The sequence below is a fragment of the Boleophthalmus pectinirostris genome, unplaced genomic scaffold, assembly GCF_026225935.1.
Source record: "Boleophthalmus pectinirostris isolate CB_2022bp ecotype Guang Dong unplaced genomic scaffold, ASM2622593v1 HiC_scaffold_4, whole genome shotgun sequence".
Taxonomy (NCBI): domain Eukaryota; kingdom Metazoa; phylum Chordata; class Actinopteri; order Gobiiformes; family Gobiidae; genus Boleophthalmus; species Boleophthalmus pectinirostris.
The window spans coordinates 22,053,502-22,072,682 of NW_026571353.1; the positions used below are offsets into that span (position 1 = coordinate 22,053,502).

Below are 19,181 nucleotides of genomic sequence, written 5' to 3' on the forward strand. Positions count from 1 at the left end.
TCCTGCTCTGATGTAAGAGGAGGGTAATTCATGTAGCGCCCAGTAGCCAGCATAGCAGGGCAGTGTTCCGTCGTGTAAATGTGCTTCTCCACTTCCTGGTTACAGCTAGACTCGGCATAGCAACCATTCTGGCACAATAGTCATGATTCCTCAGCAGTGACAGTACACCTGGAGATTGCCTTGTCCATAGCGGCCAATTAGTTGGAACTAGTCCCATATGTGTAATAGTTTTACGAAGTCAGATAAGATGTACTTTATTGATAGACCAACCCTCTTTTTCAATACAGAGCTTCTGTGAGTCTTGGCTGAGTGCCCAGTGCCTTTTACTTGATGTCAGTATCTGTCCACGTCTACATGAGGGAGAAGGCTGTGTCCTTAAACTCTATTTCCATTATTGATGTTTGAATAAATTGACCTGAACAGTTAAGAGAAGCTTGTTAGAAATGACATACAAACAAAAAAGATTCATAGTTGGTTGGATAATATTGAATTTTATTTGGAAATGTTTTGTTATCAGTGCCATGTTATTGACGGAGGGTCCAAGTGTTTTTAGATTTTTTGCAACGAAGATCGTGAAAGTAGGAGGGTTGCCAAAAAATCCATGCTGAAAGAAACCAAAGTAGATATTCATTTGAGCATATATTGATACTGAAAAAATGAGATAAATAGGGCAAAGGTTGACATTCCAGAATAGTTTTAGAAAGGTCTTGAATCTTGATCCATATCCGATCACCTGATAACATTGCATTTTTTTCCCTCAAAAATAGTATTGTATCATCATTTTATGATATCAAAATTGTAGTGAAACTTAGTTATACTGCTAATAATAGGATAACTATCAATTAAGTAGAATATTTTATTTATTATTTAATAGAATAAACTGTATGTTTTTATACAGGAAATGTTTGTTATACTAGAAAATACACATCAGTGATAAATGACTTTTTCTTCACACTGTGATTAACATCACTCCTTAAATAGTTTCCCCCTAATTTAGTATTGTTTGGTGTTTTACGATGTTTCATTTTTGAGTGACTCTGTGTTTCTCTGTTTAGGCTACCTTCCCAATGGTATCCATGCTGTAGAGGCCATGTTAGCAGCCGCTAGCATCGGGGCCATTTGGAGCTCCACCTCAGTCGACTTTGGTGTCAATGTATGTTTGTTTGGTTCTAACACTCTTCTCATTTGAGTATTTAAACAAGAAGTTATTCACCAACAGTCTTGTTTTTTTTGTAAACATTATTTTGATTGCTGGCATAACCAACTTACATGAGAAGGGAGGAAAGGCTGAATAACTTAAACGTGTGTTTGTGGACATAATGAGCTTCCTATGGCTATATCCTCCTCAATGGTCACCTTGTACTGATATTGTGCCTCTGTTTCTTGTTTGTTACTGCCCTCTTGTGGCTACAAAAAGATGTAGCAAAAACCGCTATAAAGAACATGACAGCAGTGGAAGTAACTATACATATATTTGGCAAAGCAAATATGTCAGATACCTAGCATTGGAGTTAAAATAATTGGAGTTAAATTAATTAATTGAGTAAATTAACTGTGCAAAATGGCACTGCTTCAAACAATTTTTTCCAAGATTATTTTGCTAATATTGAGGATTCTTTTTTTCAGGGGGTCCTTGATAGGTTTTCACAAATCCAACCCAAACTGATTTTTTCTGTCGCTGCTGTGGTTTATAATGGAAAAACACATGACCATATGGAAAAGTTGATCAGTGTAGTTAAAGGTCAGTAACTGGATCAATTAACTTAGTTGTTACGCATACTTGATTGCCATATTACAGTTGCTTATATTTGATTCACTTATAGTATTTAAAATCATATTCAACTCTTTTTTGGTCTTTCTATAGGCTTACCTGACCTGAAAAAAGTTGTGGTTATTCCCTATGCACGGTCAAAACAGGAAACAGATCTCTCAAAGATTCCCAACAGGTAAGGCAAGATGCATAATAGCTTTTCAAGGATCAGATGACATGTGGTACATCTTTTCTTGTACAAATGCTGTTCTTTTTCTACAGTGTATTTATTGAAGACTTCTTGGCAACGGGACACGGAGAAGCTGGCCAATTTCCACAGTTAGAGTTTGAACAACTTCCCTTCAGTCACCCACTCTTCATTATGTATTCCTCTGGCACTACAGGAGCTCCAAAATGTATGGTCCACTCTGCGGGGGTAAGATACTTTGGCAAGAACAGATAACATAATGATTGGCAAATAAAAAAGTAGAACGTGATAACATAATTTGTAATTGTAGTAATATTTTTCTTTGACTATATTTGTGTCAAAACCCTTAACATTTGATATACAGGTACTAAATAATCTTTAAAGAAAACTTGAATAGGACTGTAAATTGAATGGATGCAATTAGCACATCACAAATAGCCACTTTTAAAATTCCATAATTTCCTCTGCAAACAACAAAATATTCTGCATTGTTCTGCTTAAAAACTGCTAACCCTGTGCTTTTAGATCTATACAAACATGTTTGGCCTAGGGTATTATATCACTGAATATTTATCTAAGTGTCGGGGAATTTACCCTAAGACATCAAATTACATTAAATAAGACACACCAAAACGAGACGGGTAAAATTAATACTTGCACAAGGAAAGAGAGCTGTCAGAGCCTGTCTGTACCACTGGCTGATCCTACTCTACTCTGCCAGCTCTCTCCCCAACAGCAGGTTTTATTGCAGTCATTTCACAGATAACAATACAGTACATTATGTTATATCACACGATGTTTACAATGATCACATGCTAACAATCTTTAGGGTAAACCACCCTCCCATTTCACACTTGATTACAGGCTCCAGGTGATAAACAATTTGGTCAGTTTTCTCCCAAAAACTTATGCTAACCACATGAGGGGAAAAAACCCTTAGCTGTCTTCTCATGGGTGACTCAGTAGATTAGCTTAATGAGTCAAGAGTTCTTGAACTAGGACATATGATATACATATGGAAAAACCCAAAAACGCAATTGTTGATAACTTTAATCACACACACAAATGATTATGATTTTAAATGATTCATAATATTTTAAAATAACACATAAATTCTTTCACATTTCCCTCCTGTTTATCAATAATAATAATAATAATAATAATAAGCAAATTGTTAAAGACCATATAAATAGGTTATAAATAAGTAACCGCACACTTAAATTTACTAGGCGTTTACTAGTTTGACCACTAGATGGCAGCATATCTACACCATCACGAATAAAGGTACTTCGGGAAAAGTGGATAAATGCCACTCGTCCAAGGTTAAAACACTCAACAGCCTGAATAAGTTTTTAGACAAAATATGTTTCAACACTCAAATGAGTTATGCACTCACTGGCCTGCCTCCTCTGATCTCATTGCTCTTTTTATGTTTTACTTGTTCACATTCATTTTCTGTACTATTTATTCTAGCAGTACATATTTCTCAATCACACAGTGTCCTTCCAAACACGTTTTTACAGCGTATTGTTGTCCTTAGTGCTTTTGTGGTCCACCTTCTCTCCTTGAAGCTGGCGATAATTGGAGAGTAATGTATTGAGAAAACATTTCATAGTGAGACACTGGCAGTCTTTCTGGCTCTCCCAATTAGCCCCGGCACTGTTGTGCTTTCTGCTTTGTTACGGCTCTGTTAACATGCTGTCAGCAGCAAGAAGGCATGCACCAAAGGGCGACTGTGGCAGAGCGCACTGCCAACACTACACTCTACACAGTGCTTCACACACACGCACATGCACACACATGCCCACGCACGCATCACACACACGCACCTGGACACACACATAGGCTGAATACACAGTGAACAGACCAGGGCCGTTGCCAGTGATAATGACCCATCAAGTTGTAAACAGCGGGGGTTTGGAGGAGAAAGGCTCACTTAACACAAGTTTGACTTTTTGCAAAGTGCCTTATTTTGAGAGAATTGGTCTGAATTAAATTACACATGAGAAAGTAGAGGGTTTTAATAAACAATCCTTTATGATTTCTGGTATGCAGTTTAGATCAGGTTCTTGGATCAGCTTGGTACTCCTGACAAGTATTTATCTTCTTTTTCTTCAGGCAGATTGCATTGGCATTGGCTAAATGAATGCTTAACAATGATTAAATAAATGAAAAAGAAAGTGATTCTTGAGAGTCAGGACAAAATAGGTCCTTCCTGAAACACAGAAATTTGTAGAAGAATATTTTCAAAATAATCATAATTGGCATACTTACAAAAAGTCAAATCCAAGCCAGATCTTTTCAAAACCTGTTTTGTCCCAGCTCTCAAGAATCACCGAAATAATAAACTGACAAATAAAACTTTCATTCATATTTCTGCTCTTTCAGGGCACTCTCATCCAACACTTGAAGGAGCACGTTCTCCATGGTAACATGACCAGCAGTGACGTCATCATCTACTACACCACGGTACTTACCAACGTCTATTATACAGTGACACACCTGTATCCCAACATCTGTAGCACATGTTGGAGCAGCACTGGTCTAACGTGATGGTGTCCAGCAGGTAGCAGGAGTAAGCGATGGGTGCAGGGGGCTTTTAATCACAAGTCTGTGCACATTCACAATAGGCACACTCAGCTCTTCTAATGAGCTGCATTGTGTGCTGAAGGTCAGGCTTGTGTATATATTAATCATTGTTCTGAAAAATACAGCACTTTTTAGGAAAATAATTTTGGAAGTTACTCATTTGATTAAAATGTTACTGTTTTAATTCTACTGTTAAATGTGCCCAATGTTACTTTTCTGGTGTACGTTAAGGTTTAGGTACACTTTGTGTGGTGTCTACCACTACCACTGTGTCTACCACACTGTCTCCATGGAGATGTTATTTCTTTATTTGGAATGTACCACAGTATGGTATTAAACTTGTCTATCTTCATGGTGACAAATAACTGACTCCATCAAATTAAGTTACAGATCAGATCTTTGGAGAGGGGAGCCCATATACACTAACACTACTGTTATTTTTATGCAATTAAAACTCCAGAAATAATAAAATAAGTTTGAACGATTCCGTGTCTATAGATCCAAGTGACAGACACCCAAAAATGTTACATAGTGCACATTTTAAAATAGTGTGAATTGCTTCCATGCAGACCAGGTTGATGTCCCTTTCGCTGCCATTTGTGCTGCGTGTTGGGTGCAGATAAAGTGATGATGTGCTTGTTGTGTCCAGACGGGCTGGATGATGTGGAACTGGCTGGTGTCTGCTCTGGCAATTGGAGCCTCAGTGGTTTTATACGACGGTTCACCTCTCATGCCCACGCCCAATGTTCTGTGGGACCTCACCGACCGGCTGGGGTGAGTCCTATACATACACAAAAGGGTACAGACAAAACTATTTTATTTCCACTTTTTGCACTTAATTTGAGGTAGAATATATATTGAACAATTGAGAATATTGCAAATGTTGTTTTGCAAATTATTGAGTATGACTTCTATAATCCAAATGGGTTTAAAAGACTGCAAAAACTGAATCTGATTAAAATGAAGATGAAACAAACTTGCGGTGTAGTATTTCAATTAAGAGTATAAAGTGGTGTTTCTTGACTTGCCCATTCACATTTTGTGCAATGCTTGATCCTCAGCCGCAACATTTACAGGCACGTTTGAACATATGTCTGATGGATTGTGATAATATTGTGTGAGTATTGTCATTGGCATTATCTAAAAATGTATAGATATTCATTTTTGTCAGTATTGCCTTTCACCAAATTTGAAATCAGTACTTATAAAGTGCACACTGAATATGTTGTGAGGGTATCGTACATCTGCTCTATGACCACAATATAATGTGAAAATGAGCATATTCTGGTTGACATGTATGATATGGTGCAACACGTGGTACAGTATGATGGAAAATTTTAATTCAAAGCTTTCTTAAAATGTTATTTGTTTAAATCACTGTATTCTGCAATGTTTGCAAATATCAGATTCATATTTATATATCAGTAAGCAAAAGGACGTTATCTGGTGAGGTGTGTAAAGAAACTCTTGTGTTATTGACGACTAGAAAAGAGCAGCTTGGACATCAGTGACAAAGTGCAGTGATGTTGGACTCCGCTGAACAGGCGCTTTGCCCTGAGCTGGGTCAGCTGTCTTTAGGTCTATTGTTACTACAATTGATGGTAACACTGTATACTTAAAAAGGTCTGACCTCCAGCTCTTAAACTTAAGTGTTACATAGATTTGTGTATTTAAGACCATATCATTGTAAATTATATCAAATCAAATTACTGAAGCAGTCCTAAATGTGTGCACACTGTTTCCAAGTTCACTGACTTTACTTAGGCCTTGAAAAAACCCTTGAGAAAACTGTAGTCAGCAGAAGGAAGGGTCTTTAAGCTAGTGATACTACAGGCACATCTTCAACATTGGCATATTGCCCTTAGCAAGGAGTAAAATGGGAAACAGCTAGAAAACTCTGACATAAGATAGAAACTCAAATCTATGTAGCGTTAAAGTGCCAGGACAGGCTGTTTGACTGCTGCAGAGACCCCAACTAATGAGCTGCGTTAGAGTCTGTTTTGCTTTTTTCCAACCAATTTAGATTCATCATAGAGGAGTAGGACCACAAATGATGATTGGTTGCTTGGTAACTCATCTTGTAAAGTAGATGTCAGTCCTGTCCTTTATATAGCCATTTAAAAAAGGACAATTTTTGTACTAAAACACCTGTATCTGAAAATGAAATGGTCACATGAAACCGCTTCAGAAATACCCGTGTAGCAGTAAGAGACTTTAACTGGGAGTACATTTTGGAACCAATTAAGTGCTGATGTAGCCCCTTTAGACACATTTCCCACAATCCATTGCTTTGTGGAAAACCCTCTGGGAAGGGCTGACATGAAACTTCCTCCTCCTTCGTCTTGTGAACGGAGCCTGGACATTTTAATTGGGGCTAAATCTGTCAGGGCCCCTGCCAGACTTAAACTCACATTGAGAGCTGAATGTTGGATTTCGTGGTTTAAGTTTGCTGTCGATTTCTACATTTCTAGAGCAGATGACATTTACACTTTTAAAGGATTAGGAGGTCAGCGACATTATTACAAGATGACATTTTCGCTGATGGAATGGCAATTTACTGAAACATTTTCAAAATGTTTAATTGCAGTAATTGTTGCATTAAAAAGCAGAGATGGAAAAGATCACTTGTATTTTTGTCATGGTTCAGTAGTTATAGGGTTACCTTTTATTTTAATAGCAGGACTCTTGTGAATTAAAGTTAAAGTTTCAAAGAGTTATCTTAAAGGTGTACTGTCTAAGTTTCTGATGGAGGGTCCATCTGATTGTCTTCATTAAGATGTCCTACAGTATGGCATTAAACTTATCCATCTCCGAAAAGACAAAGATGTGAACTATCAGGCAAAGTTACAGGTCTGATCTGTGGAGAAATAATGCTTTTCAAGGTTTTTCTAAGCAATAAGACGCCTGTAATAAATTAATTTAATGCCATATTGTGTAGTATTCTGGGCAAAGCTATAACATCTCCATGAGACAAATAAGTTGTGGACTCTCCACCAGAAAAGTTACACAATGCGCCTTTAAATATTTCATAAGCTTCAATGGCTCAAAGGGTCTGCCATCTGCTTGTCTCCATGCCTTTGTCTGGAATATTCCACAATATGGCATTAAACATATTTGTCTTGCCTATATTTAATTGCAGGTCTTTTGCGGCAAAAAGTCAGATACCGTCTTACTGAATGTGCAGATCTGAGCGTGTCAGAAAAGTTACATGGTTGTACAACAAAAGTAGAATGTTTTTTGATTACTTTGAAACTGAAAATCCACAACTATTAAAAAGGCATGTGTATGGTATAGCATGAAACTGAATAAACCCATAGTTGTTTGAACTGTTAAATGAAAGACTAGTGGCTATTCATATGTTTATTTTTCAGTTGCTGCTACTGTTTTTCTTTTCTTTTTGCACTCTGGTAAAGTGTCTATTCTGATTACAGATTGCAGTGCGGGAGGTTAGTAAACAAGTGGCTTTTCAGTTGCTGCAACACGACACGCACAAAGCAGCGTTTAATGCAATAACTGCTCAGTCCTTGTTTTCGATTGGCTTCAAGTATCTCTTATTTGGTAATGTCCCACACTTGTACTGTACGGGCGCAGACATGGGCACACGATGTCGGGCAGCCTCCTAAACAGCCCATTAGAATCCACACCTGGCCACCTGCCTCCAATCAGGACCGAGCCAGCGTTGCCATGGCAGTGAGCGTCCAACAAATGCGCTGTTGGATGGGGGGTCGCACATGATTGATGGGCTCATAAATAGTGCTCAGGATGACAGAGACGGCCCTTGAGTTTGTGAGAGTGTCTTTTGGGATGACAGCACATAAATTAACTATTTCTTATTTTTTGTGGCTGAATTGTCAAAGCGGAGAAGGCTGGAGTTTAGACAGTACATTGTGCAGTTTCATTTCAGCTACAGTAGCTACTAGGACAATTGCCTGGACACTTTAATTTCAAGTTTTATTACTTTATGTCATGTAAGGTGAGTAAGCTTTAACAGGCCTGAGGTAGACAGACAGCAGTGAAACAGTCATTCTGTGCTATCAGCCTATCTGACCAGCACAAATCTGAGAGTATGCACTAGAGCCACTGGTTCCCCACTGTGGTACCTGGCATTCCCAGCGGTCTCCCTTCCCATTTCTAACCAGGCTCAACATTGCTTAGCTTCTGAGATCTCACAAGAACTGCAAAGAGCTGATAGATTGGGCATTCTCACAGTGATAAGCCCATGTATGTTTTTTCTATAGCTTTTCTGCTAGTAACCTTTGCTCATTAAATATCACATTGCCTTAGCAGATTTTCATACACTAGTGTTTTTTCCTCTACAGTCTATGGGAATAATGACTGGGAATTTTAATCCAGGAATCAGAAAAGTGTGTGGGACATTTCAACTACATTTTTGTTCAAAACATCTTCTTGCCAACAGAGGGAACATGAATTTTCATGTTATAAGGCTTAAGACAATGGCTACTTGTTATTAACTTTAGAGTTTTTGTGTGGGACCATGTTCTTGTTTTCAAGGACTTCTGATTGCAATAGGGGTCAGACTAATAATTTATCACATTTAGTACTGAGTAATAAATAAATACTGTTAACATTTCTTAAGTCTGGAAAAATGTTGAAAACTGAACTGAGCTTATATTTTGTCTTGCTGATTTTTTTGAAGAGCCTTCTATCAAATACATATTACATTTTTCTATTTCCTCTTCTGAACATCTTGTGATATTGCTATCTCAACAAAACTTAAATGCAAATAATGTTTATGACAACCACCAGCATAGTAGCTGCACTTTTTTGTTGTGGTATCTTGTGATTCAACTTGAAATTATGGCAAATACATTTTCAAACACAAATTTAAATTCTTTTGTAAAACCCAGCCTTCTGATAATGTGACCATCCAAAATCTATGTTTAGAGTTGTGTACCTTGTGACCCCATGTTGTCCCATCATCTTCCTATCTGTTCTCTCTTCACTAATCTATACATCGACCATGGAGTTGTTCAGTGTCACTCAGCCAGTTTCTCTTTCACATTTGATTGATAGACACGGTTACTATAGTGATATGCCGCTGTGGGATTGATTGATGCAAGAAAAGGAGACGCAGAAACAGTGACAGACACACATTCACCAAGGCAAAGCTTTTAATAGCTTTTGTTTTCAGATTCAAAGTGCAGTGGTGACGTGTTGACATTTTTTGCCTTCCACATGTTGCTCGAGTATTGTCAGCTGTCAGGGCAGAAGGACAGCAAAAAAAAAAAAAAAAAAAACATGCTTCAAAGTTACTTAACCACCAGGAGTAATCTATTAGTGCACTCAGTCAATCAGCTTCATCAATATAAGTCTCTTGGCTGGTAATTTTCCCACTGAACACTGAACCTAGTCTGGAGATATCGAGATAAACATGATTATTTTGTTGTTTTTGGTAACTCTTCAGATAACAATACCCAGATTGTTTTATATTTGTAATTATAAATGTGCTAAAACGTGGCTCTAAATGTCCTGATTTTGGTTCAGCTGTGAAGACTTATAGGGACCCTTGTTTGTCATTATACTCTGGTAGTTTTGTTTTTTGTTTTCGTTGTTCCATCAACTCTTAAGCAACTTTTTGACAGTTTCTAATATACAAAATTTTTGCTTACTTCTGGAACAGCGTTTTTTATCTGTTATGTCATCCACAAATTATGTGATCTGCAGTTGTAAAAAAAAAAAAACTTAAAGCTGTGTAGTCACTTTTTTGTATTAAAATCAAGCTAAAAGCCTTTCCTAGTTTTGTCAGATGGCCAGTCAAAACAACATATTGTCTTATATTGGAGATTTAAGTCTGATAGTGTTACTAAAACATACCAATCTCGCCTCGATATATCTCTAGTTTCAGCCCTTTTCACTTGCTCCTCTAGGGTAAGTTTCTGCTTGTGATTCTTCTAAAAAGTAGTCTGCCCCAGTGGAAGCACAGACATTTAGGACAAGTCTGTTTTTGGTGGCGCATAAAAATGTAGAAATTATGCCTTGTCATGCATAGGTAAAAGGCCACAAATGAACCACTGTGAACTCTACCATCGTACGTGAGGCAGCATCCCCTCACCATTTACAAAGTCTCTGTCTCTCTCTACTTTGATTCTTCTAATGCAGAGTCTGTTTGCTGGTGCAGATCACTTCACCGCGCAGCATTGTAAAAGATATCCAGATTACGTTGCTCTGTGAGGCTTCTGTTATTGTCAGATAAGTTTCACAATAAGGCGACATGCAGTGTGGTTGCTCCGATCATTTCCGAAGCAACTTTTTATCAAGAGCTTTTATCTGTAATAAGTGTGCTGTTGACATCCTTCACAAGACCTTGGGAGGAGATTGTGTTTTGTAGCATGTTAAATAAATACTTTGACTGGTTAATCTGATCTCAACACATCGCTGCGCTGTATATTGAAGAAAGCATATAATTTGAATGTAAAAAAATGTTTTGGTTTACGTTATGGATGAGGGTGCAACATGCTTTCAGCTTTCAGTGTCCTTAGCAATTAATTAATAACATTTACAAGACACTGGACAACTCTTATACTATATTATACAGAAATTGCTTTTCAGTTTTAGGCCATAAATCCTAATCCTCTCATCAATATTCTCTAATTTGAGCTTCACCTTTTATAGTAGGTTTGTGTTGGTATGTGACACTTACAAGAAAATGTGTTGACATCCAATAGTAAGAAGGCTATAGGTTTGAGTAAAGTAAGTAAATAAGTAAGTCATGAAAAGAAGTTGGGAGTAAGTTTGACTGAACAATTAAAAAAAATATATATATATATATATAATATTTCAAATGAATTTTAGTACAGTGAATCCACTAAAACTAAATAATTGAAATGCATATTTGATTTTATCTGTTTACATGATTAAGCTCTTTAGCACAAGAGTGGGGGAAAAATGGGGATAAAAAAACAGAAAGAAAAGCATAAATATTGTGTCTAGTGTCTAAGAATACTTTTTGTGAAACTTTGACACACTTAAATAAAAAAAACTAATAAACTTATATTTACAACAATGATATTCAATCTACATTGTTTTTTTTGTTTTTGTTTTTTTTGCAAAGAGGATCTGCAATCTGATTACAAATGAAAATCCAATGTAAAATGGTACCAATCTTGTTACCCTTGATTAAGTTCTTTGCCCTGACATGACCCCCGAATCAATGACCAATTTCTACATAAAACTTTGCAGTGAGAACTAGCACTCATAGTCCAGGATATTCTCTGCACCACTTATCTTTAGATTTAATGATGAAATGCAATGAGGGTCCAGCCATCCATCTGTCTGACACTTTGAGCAAAGATGTCTTGACAATTGAAAAACAGACCCCCATAAAACACAGCCTGATAATAAAGCCACCACGGAGGATGACTCATTTTGTTTGTTAATTTGGTTTTGTTAATTGTGTCTTGTCATTATTGAAGATGTAGGAGGGAGCTCACCAAATGCTTTTAATTGACAACATTGCAGCTATTGTTCATCTTTCTCACATGTGTTGACGCTTGCTGGTAAATGTCTAAAATATAAATAATGATAAAATGTTTCTTTCTTTTTTATTCCAGTATCACTATTTTTGGGACCGGGGCTAAGTGGCTGTCAGTGCTGCAGGAGAGGGACTTGAAACCCAGTAAGTCCACATATGTGCATGGAGATAAACACATGAATAGATAACAAGCTGATGCATAAAAAAAAAAACAGATTCAAGTAGGCCTGTCATGATAATTACTATATCGTTTAATATATGACAGGTGGAACAATATTTGTTTTAGCTCAGTAGTTATCATGTGCATATTTTCTTTGTAAATTGGGGAGATTTGGGGTATTTTTTGTTGTAATACAATAAGATTTGAGCTGTAGAGTGGTAGTAATAGTTGAATAACTAACTTCTATAGCTAATTATTGTTTAATTTTGCTATTTATTTGTTGCAGCTTGGGCCTTTTAATGATACTGTCTATTTAAAAATGGTTTACTGAGATTATCTTGCGTTATTGTTATTGTTTTAGTGACATAAAGTACTTTCAATATTATCACAGTATATCTACTGTATGCAATAGTATATCATGCTTCAAAATTTTTTGTCGTGGCAGCCCTAGATTCTAGCTTCTAAAATGAAACAGAAAATGAGAATAAAATGATAGACAATGTGATAACTATAATATGCACGTATAGTTTGACTCCATTCGTCCTTTAGACACTTTTAGCGTGATTCAACAGTTTGGCCTGTGCGGCGGTGTTTGACAGTGAGTCGTCTGGATAAACGAGCTGTAAGGATAATTCTCACCAGTCATGGATGGGAGGAGCTAATTGCTTTTAGTGTCAGCTCTCTCTGGAGACAGGACCTGCTCCCTGTGCATAATCAGAGCTGTGTAGCCACTTATTAGCCCTCCAGCCAACCTTCATGTGTGTTATCTGAACACTGTTACTTTCTGTTTTTATTACACAAGGGATGAAAAGCTTTTTGGGCAGATATGCTAAAATGTTGGAGTGTTTTTCCAATGCAGAAAGCCTTTACAAGTTGTTTGACGTTAAATATAAAAAGATGATTACAAACAATTACATTCAGAAGCATCAGAAAACTATTCACCAAATGTGTTTTTCCATTTCATACAAAAACAGTCCTACACAGTTTTCATCATTATTTCTACAATGGTAATTTTGTTATTTGCTCATAAACCAGGTGTTAATGTCTTCATGTCCTTTGTTGAACCACACATTTGGCATTTGTGGGGCCTTTTGGATGCCTGTTAAAGCCACTGTGTGTGGTATGCTCCCAGTGTGCAGGGGAGGGCAGGGGGGCTTCATCTCAGCCTGTCCCAGTGGAGGAGCCCTTTCCCTGGGCTGACATTTGGACTGGGCACCTGGAGGCATTCTAGGGGTTAGAGATTGTTAATGGGATCAGTGTTAATAGTCTCCAAATGACTTCCTCTAAAATCTGAACTCATAATAGAAATATTTCTTATATCTTTGCATTTAGATTTTGTACGAGCGATTGACAGAAGCTATGTTTAAAGGTCTGATATTAGACAAAATTGACTCTTCTGACCTTTAAGACATGTTATAATTCTGTTACCTCCTCAAAAACATACTTGGAGTTGTGGTTTGTTTCATTCACATGTTTGAGTAATCCTGCATTATCAGGCTGTCTACATCTCCAAACCTCAAAATTCTCTGTTCTACCTACTAGTGATCTCAGTTTTAAAGTTAACAGCTATCTTTTTCCTTTTGTTCTGTGGAGACTGACAGTTTCTGGGCTGAAAGTATTGAATGTATGGAGTTTAAAACACAGCTGAGCACTTGCTGTATTACCACATGACATCATAAGGTGGAACAGAATGTTTTCTGTTTGAGAGAAGAACCCACCCTAAATATACAGGATTTGTGTGTTAAACATGTGTGAATGAAACAAAACACAACTCCAGACATGTTTTGATGAGGAAACATCATTATAGCATAGATCAGAAAATGGTGTAATATGGGCCCTTTAATACATGATTTATCACAGTTTGTCCAAAGATACATCACTGTTTGAAATATTTATGATGTGGTGGACTTTTGTCTCTCATACCTAAAATGGTGTTAAAATATGTGAACGTTTTACATACTGTATTTTTCTCTTGCAGTGGAGACTCACAGCCTCCAGTCACTCCATACCATCCTGTCCACGGGTTCTCCTCTCAAGCCTCAGAGTTACGACTATGTGTTTGAATGCATAAAACGCAACGTTTTGCTGGGTTCAATCTCAGGTATTTCAATAATATTCAATTTTTTCGCTATCTGTAATGAAAGTAGTGTTGTCGCAATAAAATGTTAAACTCGATAGTACTTTCTTTTTTATTAGTTCTTTTTCCAGTATCAGTATATCATTATATATCCATTTTCAGTACTAGTTTTAGTATTTATTAGTGTCTTGATACTTTTGATACAACTCTTCAGTGATTGCTGGTTTCAACACTGCTGTTACATGGTGACTAATGACAGTTAATTTCAGCAACATTTCAAAAGACTGACTCATACAGAATACAAATAAAAAGTGTATAGAAAAATACATGACCACCTACAGACACATACTGTCCCTTTGAGGGTTTTGTTGTGTTGACAGGCCAATAGAAATCTATTTGTCCCTCTCTGAGAGTACTGAAGCGTTTAGCATTTAGCCGCTGTAGTGACTGATGGGTAATAGACAGATGCACATAAACAGTGGGCTCAGACAGAACACACAGAGCCCTCTGTGAATGACAGGCTTCATGTCACAAGTATAAAAGAGCACATGCAGAGACACACATGTCCAGCACAGAAATGTCATCAGCAGTCACATGTACACTATAAAGAGAAGGAAAGGCCACAGACTTTTACAAACCGGCCTGTTGGACATGTGGAATATTCACCAGCTGTGCAGAAAATCTGGATTTTCAGTTGATTTCATTATTTTACATTGTAGGTCTAACAATCTGTGTGCTCCTGTACAGCATGTGTATTGTAGTCATGATAATAGTAATGGCTCATATGTAGTGTACAGAACATTTAGAGACACAGTTTGACTTCCCAGCAGCTGTGCGCCCCACACAGGTGAACTCTGGCCCTCCGACTGTGTGAGCGGACGAGGACATCTGCTTCGCCTATGGTCAGTGTTCTTTGTGGAGCTCAGATACACTAGAGACCAAGCTTGTGCTTACTGATCTGTGTCCTCTAATATGACCCAAGGCAGTAGTAGTGTAATTTGTAGCTCTGTTGAGTCATAAAAGGGTTTTTAAGTAATTGAGCATGATATTATAATGATTAGATTTAAAAAGAAATGATACAGATAAATCTTACATGCCTGTGTTGGGTCTCTGAGAACAGCAGATCCTGTGCCAGTCATTCTCCATCTTGTTGCCAAGGGCAACAGTGGGCAGGTCCCAGTGGGCTGCTGGCTGGCCTGACCTTGACCCCCGAGGTTATCTCACTGTGTAGCATATGTGAGGGACTGCTGGCCCAGTGACATATGTGAGGATGTGCTCTTGTCCAAATGTGCTGTTACAGTGTTTGGGAAAGCACAGATGCACCTCCTTTACAGCTAAAGTGGCTCTCTATGTTTATCTCATTGTTTTGTTATCTTTGTATTGTTCAGATGCACTTGTGTGTTAGTTTGTGCATGTAATGGTGTCAGAATGAAGACTGGCCCCCACTGCTACTCTTTTGGGAATTTAACACTTTCCCTGCTGGATCTCAGCCACCCTAATATACCTCCATCTGACTACCCATATGCCCTAACTGTCTCTGTACATGTAACAAAATAAGAAATGAGAAAAATAAAAACAGACTTCTGTAATATTTCAATATTAACAATATTATATCCTCCATTTAACCATAAATCTCTTTTCCAAGACTGTCCTGGCACAGATGGCTTTTTGGCACACTTTTTGCAGTGTTCCTTTTTAGAACAGTTTTTTATAAAACATCTTCACCTCAGTTTTGTATTTCATCAATGGCAGCATACACTATGATTATCATAGTCTTCAGTCTGTTCTATATTCTGGGCCCATGCAGACAGCAGCCATTGAAGTAAAAGTGTCATTTCTGCTTGTTATGGTCAAAGACAAACAGATCTTTCAGGAGAGCCATTTAGACAAAACACACTGACGACGACGTTGAAGGACGTGGAGAGGGAGCTCAAATGGCACTCCAGATCTGCCTGTGTGTGAGAGTTTGTGCCCAGGCATTAGAGTGTGATAATAGTATAATTACTTGTCTTCGCCGTATAACTTTGTGTGTTTAATCACAAGACAAACTTCCTCTTTCTCCTGGGAGCCAATTAAAGCTCAACAAAGAACCTGGCAGAAAGAGACTTAAAAAGAAAGTGTAGGGAAGGACGCAGCTGTGGCAAGGGAAGAAAGGAAGATGGATGGATGAAGTCTGATAAAAGAAGGAGAAAACATAGAGGTAAAAAGGCAACAATGGGAACATGTCAGAAATAGTGCCTTATTGAAAGGTGCAAAAACAAAAGGAAGCTCCTGCATAAGAAAAGAAGGATTGTTCAGTTTATGAAAAGAGTTGCAGCTGAAGTCTATATAGGCCAGAGGAGGTGGAGCTGCTAGGGTGAGCACACTTTTGACATACTTTTGAGGAATTTAACAAGTTCTAAAAATAATATTGCAGAATTAAGTATGCACAACAACATTTTTAAATTTCATTTATTTAGGATTCATTCAAATGCAGAAAAGGTTTTTAGAAGGGCCAAATTAATAGGCCAGTTAACATGGATCTTAAAACTACTACTTCTTAAGATGTTAAAATGGCTTAAAATAAACTGAATTTTCTCCTCGCCATGAAACAATATATGATTGTCGACAAAAGTTAGTTTGGTTTTGCAGCTCATCCAAGTTGCTTCTTCAGTTCTGGCAGCTTGGATGAGCTACGAAATGTCTTCAACCAAATTAACTTTTGTCCAGTCAACAAACTGAATTTTCTCCTCGCCATGGATTCTACCTGGACGACTGAGGGATTCTTCACACATACATTGTTTCACATTCACAATTTTTCACAAATCGTGGGTATCCACAAAAAAGCTTGAAGCTTAACTAATAATCAGGTTTGTAGAGATGCAAGCACACTGAGAGTAAGGGCACGTGTTTTCCTGTGTCTTTCAGTGCAATAAACACAACATTTTTTTTCACAGTACATGGACAATCCTGATTAATATGAAACTTGTGTTTTTCCCTCTGTGTCTACAGGTGGTACTGATATAGTGTCCTGCTTCATGGGGCAGAACCCAACAGTTCCTGTATACCGCGGAGAGATCCAAACCAGGAACCTGGGCATGGCTGTGGAGGCCTGGGGCTTTGATGGTGAGATATGTCAACCCAGGATCACTTGAGTCTGAGGATGTCACACTAAACACATTTCATTTATGAGGTGTAATTTACTCTTTGCATAGCAGACTACAAAGTCAATTTTTGTGCTATAAACATTAGCTCCATTGATATTACCAGTATAATGTAGTTCTACAGAAAGACACAAAGCAATATTTTGGCTTGTTTTCTGCAATTGGACTGATTAAGACAAATTAAAACACGAATGACCATTTTATACCCCTCTTTTGGCCTATGTAGATCAGATCTGAACCATAGACTGCATGTTTGAAAGATGGGAGTTAGACCGTGACAATTTATTCAAAGATGACTTCTCTGCTTTTTCTGTCAGTAATAGACTTGGGATATCACTTTTCCTCTCTATAACTAACAGCACTTATTCTTCATTAACTAACTACACAAAAGAGCCATTTTTCTTCTTCCTGGGAGCCTTCAAAGTGCTGTATGTTTTTCTCATTGATTGTAGTCCCATATTCCCCCGCTCCGATCCCCGCTGCAGGCCACATTGGCATATCTCCACCACCTCAAAGCAAATCTATTGAGCAATAATTTAAAAACAGTTTTGTAGAAAGAGGTTTGGATTATTTTAGTCCCTGTCTAAGCCTTTAATGCTATCCTGGGGGACATGGGGAGTGCTGTGTGAAACCATCGTATTAGCTTCAGTGCTTTTTTAGCCTATGATTTGAACATCTATACATCTCTGTTGGAGTTTGTGAGTCTGTATTGATTACTTTGCCCAGTATATATCTATGTTGTATATCTAATGTTGTGTAAAACTGCATGTTCAGGTAAGCCTGTATGGGGAGAGAGCGGTGAACTAGTCTGTCTGAAGCCTATCCCTTGTCAACCAACTCACTTTTGGAATGATGAGAACTGGAGCAAATATCACAAGGCATACTTTTCAACTTTTCCAGGTAAGCACAAACTATACATGCTACTTCAATTAAGGGCCCATATTATGCTATTTTTTGATCTATGTTCTAATGTTTAATCGTCAAACATACCTCGATTTGTGCTTTTTTCCATTCACACATTTGATGCACGAACCCTGCATATTTAGAGTTGTTCTCTCAAACAGAAAACACTCTGTTCCTTCTTGTGATGCCATGTGGTAATATAGGAAGTGCTCCACTGTGTTTTTGAAGTCCATACACCTTCACTAGAATCATCTGGATGATTTTAACCCTGGAATTGCCAATCTCAACTGAACAAAAGGTCAAAAGTGGCTGTTAACTTTAAAACTACCACTTCATGACATCACAAGCTGGAACAGAGCATTTTGAACTTTGGAGATGAGACACACTAATACACTATTGCACACACTAATGCAGGGTTACTTGTGAAATATATTCGGTAATTGATTGTATGGCAATTCCCACAGGGATATGGGCCCATGGTGACTACCTTAAAATAAACCCAAAGACAGGAGGCATTGTCATGTTAGGAAGAAGGTTAGTTGTAAAAAATCATGGTTTTTGGTGATTCATTCAACACCTTTCTTACAATATAAATGTTTGTATCTCTTTTCAGCGATGGGACACTGAACCCCAATGGAGTCCGTTTTGGAAGCTCAGAGATCTACAATATTGGTAAAATGTTCTTATTATTCCTGTATCCTCCAAAAAATATTTTAGATGTGTTTTGCTTTGCCTTGTGTATACTACGAACAAAAGTCCCTTTATGTAAGTAAAGTCTTATATGGTCAAACTTACAAACCAATATGCTTTCTGCCCATCTTACCATTTTAACGTAATGAACAAATGCGTATCTATGAAT

The 19,181-nt window shown here is 37.6% G+C and overlaps 1 protein-coding gene across 1 annotated transcript in view; it reads left to right on the forward strand.

Annotated features, from left to right (window-relative positions):
* The window catches only part of aacs (acetoacetyl-CoA synthetase), a 28,062-nt gene that overhangs the window by 6,106 nt on the left and 2,775 nt on the right, over positions 1-19,181 (forward strand). Inside the window, exons 5-16 of the mRNA XM_020937149.2 lie at positions 1,056-1,153; positions 1,627-1,741; positions 1,865-1,946; positions 2,033-2,186; positions 4,347-4,427; positions 5,197-5,321; positions 12,119-12,183; positions 14,178-14,300; positions 17,268-17,381; positions 18,194-18,319; positions 18,787-18,856; positions 18,936-18,994. Of these exons, the coding sequence (XP_020792808.2) occupies positions 1,056-1,153; positions 1,627-1,741; positions 1,865-1,946; positions 2,033-2,186; positions 4,347-4,427; positions 5,197-5,321; positions 12,119-12,183; positions 14,178-14,300; positions 17,268-17,381; positions 18,194-18,319; positions 18,787-18,856; positions 18,936-18,994 (1,212 nt within the window). The remainder of the gene's footprint in view (positions 1-1,055; positions 1,154-1,626; positions 1,742-1,864; positions 1,947-2,032; positions 2,187-4,346; positions 4,428-5,196; positions 5,322-12,118; positions 12,184-14,177; positions 14,301-17,267; positions 17,382-18,193; positions 18,320-18,786; positions 18,857-18,935; positions 18,995-19,181) is intronic.